Source organism: Cariama cristata, unplaced genomic scaffold (assembly GCF_000690535.1).
Source record: "Cariama cristata isolate BGI_N322 unplaced genomic scaffold, ASM69053v1 scaffold26050, whole genome shotgun sequence".
Classification (NCBI taxonomy): Eukaryota; Metazoa; Chordata; class Aves; order Cariamiformes; family Cariamidae; genus Cariama; species Cariama cristata.
This window is the reverse complement of record NW_009593405.1, coordinates 14,616-28,574: the sequence shown is the minus strand read 5'-3', so window position 1 is coordinate 28,574 and position 13,959 is coordinate 14,616. Positions and strand designations below refer to the sequence as shown.

The 13,959-nt window shown below is 34.7% G+C and overlaps 1 protein-coding gene across 1 annotated transcript in view; it reads right to left on the bottom strand.

Annotated features, from left to right (window-relative positions):
* WDR35 (WD repeat domain 35) overlaps nucleotides 1–13,840 on the bottom strand; it is a 44,451-nt gene extending 30,611 nt beyond the window's left edge. Inside the window, exons 1-11 of the mRNA XM_009710330.1 lie at nucleotides 13,778–13,840; nucleotides 13,259–13,400; nucleotides 12,421–12,492; nucleotides 10,185–10,277; nucleotides 8,798–8,926; nucleotides 8,445–8,578; nucleotides 6,806–6,971; nucleotides 6,563–6,708; nucleotides 4,318–4,443; nucleotides 1,086–1,271; nucleotides 468–500 (exon numbers count right to left, since the gene is read on the bottom strand). Of these exons, the coding sequence (XP_009708632.1) occupies nucleotides 468–500; nucleotides 1,086–1,271; nucleotides 4,318–4,443; nucleotides 6,563–6,708; nucleotides 6,806–6,971; nucleotides 8,445–8,578; nucleotides 8,798–8,926; nucleotides 10,185–10,277; nucleotides 12,421–12,492; nucleotides 13,259–13,400; nucleotides 13,778–13,840 (1,290 nt within the window). The remainder of the gene's footprint in view (nucleotides 1–467; nucleotides 501–1,085; nucleotides 1,272–4,317; nucleotides 4,444–6,562; nucleotides 6,709–6,805; nucleotides 6,972–8,444; nucleotides 8,579–8,797; nucleotides 8,927–10,184; nucleotides 10,278–12,420; nucleotides 12,493–13,258; nucleotides 13,401–13,777) is intronic.
* Between the last annotated feature and the right edge of the window lie 119 nt (nucleotides 13,841–13,959).

Sequence of the window (13,959 nt, the reverse complement as noted above, 5' to 3'; positions counted from 1 at the left end):
CTGCTGAAATTAGTCTTTTTCACCCTATCAACTATGGCTGTACATTTTGCCATCTTGAAATCACAATTCTAATGACTGAAATCTATTGCAAAATAAATCTGTTTTTCAGAAAGCAACTCTAATGAACTGCTACCCAAAGTATAAGCTTGTTCACTTCGTTTCCTAAAAGTTGACTCCGTCTCCAGTGTTAATAATTACACTGGAGCCATTTCGAAATAATTGAAAGATGCTTATTATCTGCAAATTTCAGATGCTAAAATTTAATCTCTTATTTATGCTCAAGAAAGCTACAATAAGTCACTCCACTGTTTGTTTCTTATTTTAAAAATACAACCCAGAAAAATCTCATTTTATTGCACTGAGTTTCACCAAATGGTTTTGGACACGTATACCGTATTTTCAATCTATATGACAGTACACTATTTATTGCACAATCAGGCAAGCAGCACTAAAGCTTTTTTTTTTACCGTTGCACCAATTGACTCCGTCTCATGCTCCTCCTTTGTAAGCAATACAGAAAATAATTCAGAAGTGAACGCAGTAAGAAAAACTGTGAAACAGTTAGCATTCCACTAACCGAACATTCATTAACCAAAGGATACATTTATCATATAATTTGTCACTACATTTAAAATGACTAAACAAACAAACAGAGCAGTTTGTAGTAACATGTGATTTATATCACCTAAGAAATTCCCCCCTTTTTTTCCCCCCTTTTCTGACTGATTAAATATTCATTACCATTCTGATGCTCTCCTGCTTCTAACTTGTCTTTGGAGAACTATTCTAAATATTTCTAAAGAAACATTAATCTGGGAGGCTGCAGTTTTCATTAGGTTACTAACGGTTACAAGGAATTAAAATACAGAGGCAGTTAATCGGTTCTTCACATTTTTGCTATTACTTTGTTGTTTGTTGGGGTTCTTTGTTTCTAAACACTGAGCCCATTGAAGTGCCATTCTGTCAAATGACAACTGAATGACACACTCTGAGACAGATTCAAAATTTTACATTTCATCTTATTCTGGCTGTGAAGCAGCAACATGTGGAACAGAGTATTTCAAGTGAAAATTAAAAGACTTTACCTGAGGTTGATTTTCATCTGCTTTAGTTGCTAAAACACAGAAGTCTCCATAAGTTGTTATAGAAATCAAGCTCTTGACATATTTCACATACTTCTCATTGTTTTTTGTGTCCCAAAAGACTACACAGTACTCTGGACGATCAGGTCGGGTATACGCATAAACAACCGTATTGGAGCAGTAACCCCACTGTCAAGAGAGACAATTTTGATAAAAACCTATCAGAAATTGTACGAATGCAATAATAAATTGTTCACAGCTATGAAAGAAAGTGTCTCATGTACACAATCAGTATTCAATATTCTTTACCTGTCAAGTGATGAGCTGATTTATTAAAAGTATGTGAACAGAGTTCCACTAATAAGTTACTTGCATAATATTAAACTGGCAAAAGAAGCCTTCCTATCACACAAATAACCTACTGCAACCAGAATTGTAGAATCAACCTTCAAAATATGACAAGATCTCATTTCCCCTTGTTTCTTCCTTGTTCAGTGGCTATATAGAAATACCCCCTGTGATGGTCGTTTTTGCCATGAAAATGCTTGATCTATGACTAATGATTTGGAAACTCAAAGTTCATTTCCCAAGGGAAATACAATAAAAACCTCAATTCCTGAAGCAGACAAAAATAAGGAATTATATTAGAGCACTATAATAACTCACATCACCTCTTCCATATTAGTAACATGAGAAAAACCCTCCCTTCCCCCCAGAAGAATATAATTATTCATGTAACAAGTAGGAGAAAGGGCAAAAAGGCAAAAGAAGAAATAGCATCTCCAAATCATAAAAAGCATGAAGATGTATTTTATTGCATTCAACTGATTTAAATTATAGAAATTAATAACGAAAACACTTTCTAACACAGCAGAATCGGAAAATATCTTAGAAAGGAGGCGAAGCTCACAACAAACGAGATATAAAGCAAACCACTTAAGGATGATGATGTAATTGTAAAAAAACTAATAGAATTATCTGCATCAGCATTTACTAGAGAGAGAGGAGAAAGCTCGTTAGAGAGCTGGCCAGAAGGGTTCCCACAGTCTACAGGGAATGAAACCAAGATGATAAGCTAAAGTATCAGCAAAAGAACTTTTAGAATAGATTTATAAACTGAATGGTAATAAATTGTCAGAGCTCAAAGTTTTTCACTCAAGTAGAGTTCTATGGGAATTCAAACACAATGCTGTGGAGTATAGCCAGAGGAACAGGAGTGGGCAGATATTAAAAAGAAAAATTGAATTAGATGGACAAGGATAAATATAACATACTGGACAGTCATCAAGTTTTTAGCCCTGGAAGTTGTACCTCATTTGTTTATTATTATTTATTATCTTTCAGAGAAGCAACAGGCATGTGAATGAAGATGACGCAACTGGATACAGGAAGAAAAATAAAAGGATTGGAATAAAGGTAGTTTTTGACAACTGAGAGAACTACCCACAGGATCCTTCCCAGGGATGCAAACTGAAACTTATACTATTCTGAGTGTTCAAAATTTATATGCAAGGAGTAAGTTATAAGGTAACAAGTCAGTCAACTGTAAATCATGTTTGTCAAATCTAAAACCGATTTCAAGAAGTGGCAAAGGACCCCAGAATGATGAGGATATAAAGTGAAATCCAACACAGATTTGAACAAGGTAAGTACACCAGAAGAAATGTAACTAGAGCTATAGACTCTAAATTAGTATGACAACTCCAAAAAGATACCATGTAAACTATGAATAGTTTAAAAAAAGATCAGCCCAATTCATAGTTTTTACTGTCATATTAATTTAGAAACCCCTTTCTCTTGTTATGGTAATACTTGAAAAATACAGGAAACCTAATTATTTAGTACATTGGTAATGTGATACTAACACTTCATCTCCAGATCATTAATTCCAATCCAGCCTAAATTAGTGACATCTTTGAATCATTACCACTTAATGACTGTCACCTTTTAAAATATCTAGTTCCTAAAAGGGAGTTACTGATACAATCAGAAAGAAGATAGCAGTAGTAACGTGTATTATGTATTGAGGAACGACACATATCATTCACTATAAAAATATTTAGCATTGAAACCAAGTATACTACCAACAGGTTAAGAGTTTATTTGCTGTAGAAATAAATTAATTTGAGCACATCTTTTTCCACTTTAAAAATGCAAAAGGAGAAAAAAAAAAAGGGGAGTTTACACATGCAGTTTCTAAAACTAAGGTTTCAAACTATTATTCATTTGCAAACTGTGCCAGATCTTGAAATACACATGGTCTCATAGATACTGATGAGTTTAAGAAAAAGCAATAGGCCTGTGTTCCAGCTGTTACACATTTCCCAGAATAAACATTAGGTAGCATTTCCTGCAAGAGTAATTTCCAGCTCAAGTTTCCAAAGTATTTTCCAGCAGATTTACAACAAACTATTTGAGATTGCTTCCTAGCAGATTTGTGTTTATAACTCCCTGACCAATAATTTTTGACAACCAAGTGTTGATATATAGCTGCAGTATGTTCCTCACATTACACTCACTCTCTCTTTAATCACAGTGGTTACATACTGATGATTAAAGAACATCACTATTTTTTTTGTTAAACAGTAAATTTAAGTGAAATAGTCCTAAGTCCTTTAAAAAAAAAAAAAACACACAAAACACAACCAAAAAACCCCACATGGTAGACAAGATAAAAACACATTATTCAGAATTAGATGAATACACACTTGTAAAAAGTATATTGGTAATTGAAATAGAAGTAGGAAGTACACCTATTAGATTGCATTCATTTCTACTGTTTAGGTTTCTACACAACTCTCCTGGTTCAAACTAATAATTCATCACCAAAAAAATGACAGTAAAAGGCAGGCTCAAACAATTCCCATTTTATCACTTAGCCCACTCAGTTTAACCAAACAGCAATGAAAACACTGGAGTCTTACCTATGTGACAGCCTCAATTACTACCAAATTTAGAATCATGCCAAATTCTGTTAATATTATCAAAGCATACATTTCTTTATTATGAAAATAAAAATTACAAATTCTTTATAAAAGCAATGGCTAAGTTATTGCATCACCAAGACAGACAGACACATTCTACTAAAACTTCAAGTCAGTAGTGTTGATCAAGCAGTAATCATAAGTTAAACATTGATTTATACATTAGAGAAAGCTACTTTTTCTAGCCATTCAGAAAGAGAATAAATAACTGATTAATAAAGTTTCCTGATAATTGCCACATTACTACATACCTTGTAATCTGGACGAATGTTTGCAAAATATATGTAAGAATCTACAGCTAGTGCAATTTTCAGTCCACTTCCCTCCCAAGACAAGGCAGATAACTGTTTGCCAGGAACTTTCAGTGTGCGTAAATGCTTGTTTAAAACAAGGAAAGAAAAAGATTCTGAATTTATCATAGAAAAACCACTCTAAAATACATAAACAACAGTTTTGATAGTTAATGAAAACCAAACAGAGATGTTCTTTACAGTACCCCATAATGACTCTTAAATTACAGTACAAACAAAGAGGGAGATATTTAACATGCATTACCATAAAGTGTTCTTTTGCCAGAGAAGAAGAAAAAAAAACAGGACTCAGTGATAGTTCAAACTTACAAAAATAAATAATAGATTTATAGAACAGAACAAGTGACAGTATAAATATTTTTTCCTTTGATTGGTAATTTGACTCACCTTTATAATTTCAGTCACTACTAAAATAAACACAATAGTACTGATACCTGACATACCTCAGAAGTTTCATTTATGCTGGAAGTGTATTAGCCAGTTGATGTACAACACCCTTAACTACAGCTGATCGTCTAAACAAATAAAAACATATAGCTAATCTATGTTAAGAGCATACAATGAATTAGCTGCATAGGTACACAATTTGCAGTGAGGCAACGGACACTTTCCTCTTCTCTATTCCCTTTCAAAAAAAGTATAAGGCAGGCAGTTAGATGTCCATTTACAATTTAAGAGCTAGGGAAGAAATACACTTTCCATCTTTTTTTAAAATACTTACTTTGCTGTAGAATTTGAAGTTGAATGAAAGAAACAATTGGAAAAAATGTTTTCAAAAACTATAACCTTAGTCCCACAGAGCACTTGTTTGTGGGAAGCTTTTTGTTTGCAAATTATATAGATGTATGTAATAAAGGATAGATTAATCTACTATTTACTGAAGATTTTGCATAATCTTAGGCTTAAAAAAATACATTTTACTGAGCAGAACACTGATAGTTATGCTTAGACCTAACTTTCCTTTTGAGGGCATAAATTCATGCCTAAATAAACTGTTATCAATGAATTTACACAATTTAGTACCTATTCCACACCTTTGATCAGATGCAAATACCAAGTCCAAATACTGGTCACACATTATTCACAGAAGATACTATCTTGCAAAAAGTTAAGTCTGTACCTGAATATCAGAACTAGCACAAAGCAATTCTAAAATCTAAAGAATTTACTTCTAAACACTAAATACAGAATCTGGAACACCTGTTTCAGTTAATCTGAGGGACATCAGCAACCAGAGACATAACATTATTTCCAAAACCTTTTGTTCCAGCTAGTACTTTCAACTAAGGAAACCCTACAGATGACATTGTATCTTAACTGTTTTCACAGCATAGCTCACAGCTCTATCCTTGCCACAGTTACTCTCAGAGCTGACCACTACTTCCTCTGTCCAAGGGACAAAATTCCTCACACCCTGATAGGTAACACTAACTTACTGATTTCCAGATATATTACTAGGAAGGAAAGTGAATTACCTGAAATTACCTTGCAAGGCAAGGGTAGCACCATGAACAAAAATAGATAAGGAAGTTGCCTCTCAACTGTTGGACATTTAACATATTAAAAAAAAGACAGGAAGTACAAAAAACATTTAAAAAACAATATCCCCAAGAGACAAATGAAGATTAGACACAGTTTACCTTTTCTGAGGTTTCTGAGCCATTGCTTTTACTGATACCAGATACCGTTTTCTCAGTTTTACTGATTCCATAAAAATAGAGGGGAGCATTCACTGCTGTATTTTAAACTCCTGATCTAGAGATGACTAGGTCTCTTACACAGCCAGTGGAGAAAGACAAGTACTTCCAGATTTGATACACAGATGTTAAATTAGCATCTCAACTGCTGCTTAAGTGTTCCAAATTGCTTGTTGACTATAGTCTGAACTCAGGTGTCACAGTTAAGTGTTCAAAGCTAGACACTATATATATCCCATCCTTTAGTGTTTTATGAGATGCATTTGGAGTTTCATGCTGGCCACTAACTTGCTCTTTCTAAAAGGGTACCTGCTCCTGTGTCGTCTTTCCAGATCCAGGTGGATATCCTAGATACTTTAGAGCACGTTAAACACACTATAAACACCTACATTTTGGCATCCAAATTCCACCAGTAATGACCACATAGACAAAACATACTAAGATTAAAAAAACCACTTAATTTATGTAAGTATATTAAATATTTTTACCTCACCAAATGGAGTATAGAACTGCACAATGTTTATATCTTTATCTTGAGAAGTTGCTTTTAGGGAGCCTGCCACTGCCAATACACTTCCACAGTGGTTCCACTGAATACATACTATGTTCATACCAGTGTCAATCAAAACAGGATCTAGTTTTTAAGAAGGAAACATTAGGAATATAAAACACAAGTAGACATTTTGGGTCAAGACTCGTTCAATAATTATCACCCCGGATTTTGTACCTACTGTGGTCATTCTCATCTCTCATTATCTGGCATCTTCCATTGTCATAACAGACAGCAAGACAAGGACAATCTGGTTCAATGTAGCCTTCCATACCATGATACCAGTGTATGCCAGCAATACTGAATGCTCCAGTTAAGTTCACCAGACAACTCAGTTTCATTTTCACCTAGACAAGAATGGTTAATTATTTAGTCATATACAACATGGTACTTAGAAAAACAATTCATCTCTGCTGATACCTTGCAAAAGACCAGATCTCTATGCAAAATTTTTTCCCTGTCCCAAGAAAAATTTTCACATTCTCAAAATTTTAAGAGTTTGAAAAACTTCCTTATTCAAAGCCAGATCAGACATATGAAAACATATATTTTAACTACAAAGAAGTACTTTAATGTTGGCATTTTCATTCTTTGAAAAGTAACTCAAAGATACAGAAAACAGACAAACCCACCCCACCACACACATACACGAGCATACACAAAAGGAACCCCACTGGAAATTTGCAAAAACTAAAAATAATTTCAAACCATTCCTATCCACAAGATTTTTGTAAAAAAGAAACTTTTAGTCAGCTTTTTCTTGATAAAAGCCTCTTGAATAATATTTTAAAATAATTGGAAAAAAGTGTCCAAACTAGAACACCAATTAAGATAAGTTTACTTTTGTAATAATTAGCCCTGTACATCTGGTAACACAGGTAAGGGCTTCTTCTGAAAGGTAAGAGTGCATCTGCATCACTTCGAGGAGGGCTACCAGGTAAGGGGCGGTGAGGCGGACAGCTGCGGAGGGAGAACACATACAACCATGTAGATTGTTGATGGGGGGAGTGGGGGCAGGGGGAGCAACAAAAGCTTATTTAAAGAATTTCAGTAATTTACAGTACATGCTAGAAACACCATGACTCACACAGTGGAAAGAAAGATACAGTGGGGGGTTAAAGAAAAGAAAATGGGAAGGGTAGCAGATAGAAAGGAAAAAGGAATGGGGCAAAAAGAAAAAAGAGAAGAATGGCAAAAATAAAGGAGAAAATTTGCCATAATAGACAATTAAAAGTCAAGAACATAGTTCCAAATACATTATTCACTTCAAAGTCAGTGTTTTACTTCTGTTTGGTATTTTGTCATAGTTGCATTCCAATATTCCAAATAAGTAGATAAAAATAAATAAGCAAGCCAAAGTTGTAGGAATGCAGCAATATTATAGTTACTTCCTTTCATTTTTCTACTTACTACCAGATTTTCTCTGAAGTATGTAACGTTCCTTATGTAATAAAGAACAACAGGAGCAAGAGGAAAATAAACTAGTGCTTTATTCTAAAAGCACACTAGTACTTCTAACATGAGTAATTTAATTAATCACCATACCTATTTTTATATTTTTTGATAACTATTACAAGGCAAGAAGGCATTAATTGACATGACATTCATTTAGCTACCAAGAAAGAAATACTTATACTAAAAAGCTGCAGCTGCATAAATCTTGAATAAAAACTTTGTGCACAAGACCTTGTCCAGTTCTCGGTACTGAAGTTGACCAACTATGAAGTTCACCAACTGAACAACCAAACATGAAATAAATTAAGAGGAAGTAAGATTTTATGGCTAAGGTTAATACTTTTATCATTCCACCATGAACTTACAATAAAATTTCCCTGATTGTCATAAATGTGAATCTCTCCATTTGCCATTCCAAAGAGTAAAACTTTGCTATCGGAGGACCAGGCCACGTGACACAGGTGGGTACCTTTCAAGTCTTTTCCCCAAATGCGATTGCCTGTAACAGAACATTGATAGTAGTTAATAAACATACCACAAAATTAAAAATAGGATGCAAGTTACCAACGTAAAAACTAAAACAGCTAAAGAAAGTCAAAGCAACAATTAGAAAGTAACTATTAATTGTATTTAGCTAGAGAAACAGAGCCACTATGTACTTAATATTGAAAACAAAAGCTATGTAATACCACAACAATTAGTAGAGCTTAAATTTTACCATCCACTGATCCAACAATCACAGCTCCATCTTCATACACAATACAAATCTTTTGTCCATCAGCATTCCAGCTCATACTTCGAACAACAGATTTATTTCTATTGTTAATCATCTCTTCATACCAAGCACCTATTAGTAGTGAATGAAAAACCAAGTTATACTTCTGATCTGATAATCCTCTAGTGGATTCAGGGTACACACTAATCACTGAATTCAGAGTAAAAAAAGCAGTAAGTTTTGGAAAGGAATTAAAAACAAAGTTTTTCTGCCCTTTCAAGTAAAACTCTAGCAAGACTACACTATGGTGTCCCCCAGACTACAGAGACATAATTATTGTGAAACCCAGTGTTCAGATGTGAGCTACTTGTTTCCAAAATGAAGCTAACAAATGAGAAATAGGAGAGGGGAGTCAAAGACCAAGAAGGGCCCTACAGGAAGAGATCTGTGCTTAACGTAATTTCAGAACTGACAAGAATACACTAGGTAACAGAGGGAACAGCTGTCTTTGATAGGAATATGTATTAAGTAATTTACTGGTTCTTTTCCAAAACTAAGAGATGATTTATGTGACAGTAGCCACCACATATCAGGCAGAAAGCCTAATCAAGTGGTATTTTTTTATTCCTGAAATGAGAAGCTGAGCTGAGATTTCATTTGTTTCCATTTTTCATTAAACAAAAATCCCCAAGAGGAAAAGAAAAGCCTTTATTTTCTTTCCCACATGTGTTGGAAAGTGGTTAATTTGACTGAGAGGTTTGCTGGCTTTCAAATGAATTTAAGTGTACCAAAGAAGTACCTATATATGTGAAAAGGTCAAGAACAATAAAAGCCAATTACAGCAATACACTGGTTAGTCATATTGGTTCACTGCCTTAATTAAACATTTCTAAAGATTGTTTTTATGAAAGTATTTAATTGATGTTCTAAGCAGGGTTGCTAAGTTCTTGTAGTCCTACCAATATGTTTGCGCTTGTTGCACTTTGCAGAACTATTTAAATATTACAATGATACTCAGACCAGAACCTTCACAAAGAAACACCGCTTCATTTTTTTTGTTCAATATAGTATTTTCCTGCAAGGGAATAAAGTAAGAGAGATAATAAAATAGGAAATTTAGAGCAGTTTACCAAGCATATGGCTAAGAACTGATATACTCTCCTAACGTAGCTCTCCAGGACAAATGCCTTTACACTATGAAAAATGTAGACATATAAAGTCACAAGTATTACAATAAAAACTTGGAAATTGTTTTAAGTCTATTTTGAGCTTTACAGTCTGCAAAACAAGAAAACTGAAAAAGAATTGTAAAAATTGCTGGGGAAAAAAGAAAAAAATATTTCTCACAACATGAAATATTATCCCATCTCAAACTTATCCTGTAGAATACCTTTGTATAGCATCCACACAATGATGAGTCCATTTTGATCACTGGTAGTCAGTTTTTGATATTGTTCATTCCATGTCACCACTTGCACAGAACCTAGAAAATGATACAAGTTTATTTACACCATTTAAGTAAGTTAATAAAAAACACATCCAAACTTGATCGACCTGGAGCTTTTCAGAAATTTGCACTGCTGACTTTGATTTAGTTTTAGGCATTCCTTCTGTATCACTCCTCTTTCAAAATTCTGCTGAATGTCTCCTTTTGCTTCTGTATTCACCCACTTGAGTAACATCCTCTCCAAATTCTGCTCAGAATATTGCTTCAGTATGCAAAACTCAAATCATAATTTTGCAGTTTCTGACTACCTCTAACATGTTAGTCCGGGAAGCTGACAAAACTTTACTGTCATAAGAAGTTTTGTTTTTTCTTCCCTCTTAGTAGTTTGATCCTCAGTAGTGCTGCACTTTTAAAACAAAGTCTCCCTCACGATTACCAAGAACACTCTAGACACAATTCCTTCAGATCCTCAAGTTTCATATGAGATCCTACTCATAAATATTTGACTTGAAACATCTTCAAACCATTTCTAAGCAGCATCTTATTTCATCAGTTCAACGCTGAACATGAACTTGGCCACTTTTAAGCACCTCACCCTAGTCAGCTAGTCATCCATTTCCTCTGTATCATTCCCATTTTTCAGCATTTTAGTCACAAACTTTATCAACAGATGCAATCAAATATAACCTGAATGTTGGGGATTTTTGAAGGTAACCGTATTTCAGAATTGAAGACATCCATTCAAAATACCCACTAAATCAATTCCTCACAATTAAATTTTTCAATCATATTTAACCAGGCCGCTAAAATAACCTGACTGTTGGCAGGTCTCAACTGCAAATCCTCATAAAAAGACCATTTTTTCAAATAATGTGAGGATTTTAGCATTCTCTTCATACCCTATTGTCCACGGATGATGACCATTCGACATTTCTCATGTGAGAGTTTAATTCCTCCCTGTTTAATTTCCCTGCATTCAATTTTCACTTTCACACACTAGCCTTCTCTATGCTATTTTCTAACCTCTCTAAACTTTGTCTGTATACTGTACTGCAGTCTACATACGTACACATTCTGTAACTTGTCAATAAAAGGAAAATGAAGATATATTTAAGACAGAGATCAGGTTTACTGAGCTAACTTCGATTTCTTCAGAAGAAAATGTAAAGCTACTGTAATATATAAGCAAATCTCATAGAAAGTAGTTTAAAAAAAAAGAAAAAAAAACATAAAACCCACAGGCTTATCCACATATGTGCCATTAGAAAAAATGCTTAAGGCGGCTTTTTGTCGCATTTCTGATTTTAGTCTATCAAACCAGTTTAAAACTTGTATATATACAGTGTAATAAAAGATTGTTCTCTTTTTTCTTTAAACCACAGTAGAACATCATTGTTTCTTTAACTCAGCAATTCCAGCATCAACTCCCCATCAGTTTAGCTTTTCTCTTCTGCTATAAAGCATTTTTATCTGTCATCTACCAAGGCAGTATGCGAACAAATGTATGCAAGCAAATGTATCGTGATCTTTTATGTAAATACCAAAAAATATATTCCAGTCCCATGCAACTGAGTAGCACTTCCATATTAACCACGCTGAAGTCAGAGATAAGTAGTACTATATCAGTAGCACTGCACAAATGAAAAAAAAAAAAAAATTCCTCTGTAATATAACACATACAATAGCATCATCCACTTAAATAGAAATCAATATTTCCTTCCCAGGATAATGAACGGGGCCCAAATAATTTGGAAAAAGCAGAGCCTGAGGTAATACAAAACACAAGTTAGGCTGTAATGTCAAAGTTCACAGACTTAACCTTGCAAAATCCATAAGCAAACTCTAATTTGTAACAGGCAGAGCAGAGCTTGGTTTGTGCAGCATGCATTCTGCATCACACATACAGTATCAGCCAGGAGAACTGAGGTAAGGCTAGATCAGTTTGATTCTCAACCCAGTAATTCACTCATAGATCGTGAAAGATTGACTGTAGGTCTTTCATCAGATAACTTGGTAAAAATAGATGGCAGCCAAGTTGTTACATACTCGAGCTGAATACCTATAATCTTTATTTCAGGCTTATAATAAGAAGTTCTAGCAAAATTACCTTATCAACTTCACAAAATCTTGTATTTTTTTATGCTAATCAAAAGTATATTAAATGCCCAAAGACACTTACCACTATGACCTTCAAGAGTTTGATTCACAGAAAGATTGCTAGGAGCTGCAAGTCCCTTTATTTTTGCTTCATCTAAAAATAACAAAAATAGCTATAAAATAAACCTAATAGAGACATAGTAATATGTGTGCTTTATCAATACTGCTGCTCTAATTACTATTTACATAGATAAAATTATTCACCTAAAAGTATGTAAATGCTAACTGCTGGATGAATTTTCCACCCCTCAGTTCAATGTGTTTGCTATTCACATTTGTCATCCAAATTCTTATACCCTTTATAGTCTAAGCAGTTTTTCAGGAAAAAAACCAACAAAACGAACAAAAAGCCCCCACAATAAGAACTATGGCTATCACATTTTGTTACACTCAGAAAAAGGTTTAAAAGAAATCAAAAATATATTAGATTTTACTTTTCTTGGAACGTATTTATTAAAGAAAAAATACACAGCTTTCTGCCTAAAATAATGAAGATGGCAGAGAACATTCAAACAAAATCAAGAAATAACGAAATAAGTTCCAAACTAAACTGGAAGTGTATACAAAAAGAACAAGAATGAAACATACGCCCTGAAAAAGAAGAAGCACTGAAGAAAACATCAGCAGATATAACAGGTAGACAAATTACATGTGTGCCATGTAAGACAAGCTGGAGGAAAACAGTGTTCAAAAGAAAGTGACAGGACATGTGATGTTTATGCAAATACATTACTATCTATGTACAGACTTAAAATATATGCAATATTGTCAAGTAACTTGTGGAAGGAGTTATGCTTTCTGAAGCGTGATGGATTTTGTTCTTTAAAAAAAAAACACAAAAACAAAAGCAACTCATTTACCCGTCTGTGTTTCTAATTTTAAAACTTTCAGTAATCCATCCTCTCCACCACAGGCTATGAAACCTTGATCCTTATTCCAGGAAATACATCTTAATCGAACATTACCAGGAATTGCAATCTGAAAAAGAAATATCTTATATCTCTACATAGTTGTAAGAGTCATGTTTGATTTTAAAATACTCTATCTGAATACCTCAAAGATACCTATGACAGCACACAAGAAAAACTTCTATCAACAGATCAGTACATGCAAAAAGAGACAGAAGACAATTGGAATTACAAGCACTAGTGAAACTGTGCAACACAACAAATGAGAAAAGGGACTGTCTAACACATGCAGTAAATAATAACAGGACATCTTCAAAGGTGTGCAGAGAAGGTGCCATGAGCAACAAAACAGGTGAGAGGGATCACGCAGTGCACAGGGCTTTGCCACGAGCTCCAACTGAAGAGCCACGTCCAAACTCTCCTGGGGAGCAAATGCTGAGGAGACAGCTGAAGACCAAAGAAACCCCAAACCCAGGCCGAGAGGCAGCTGGCAGGACACAGCAGGACAGCACTCCGGGCAGGGACCAAGCCCATAGCCGCACTACCAGCGCCAGCAGAGCCGCAGGCAGCGGGAGGGAGCCCCGAGGGGCCCCCTCAGCGCCTCGAGGCCTCCGCGCGCGCAGTTCCCGGGGGCTCCCGGGTAGAGGCGAGAG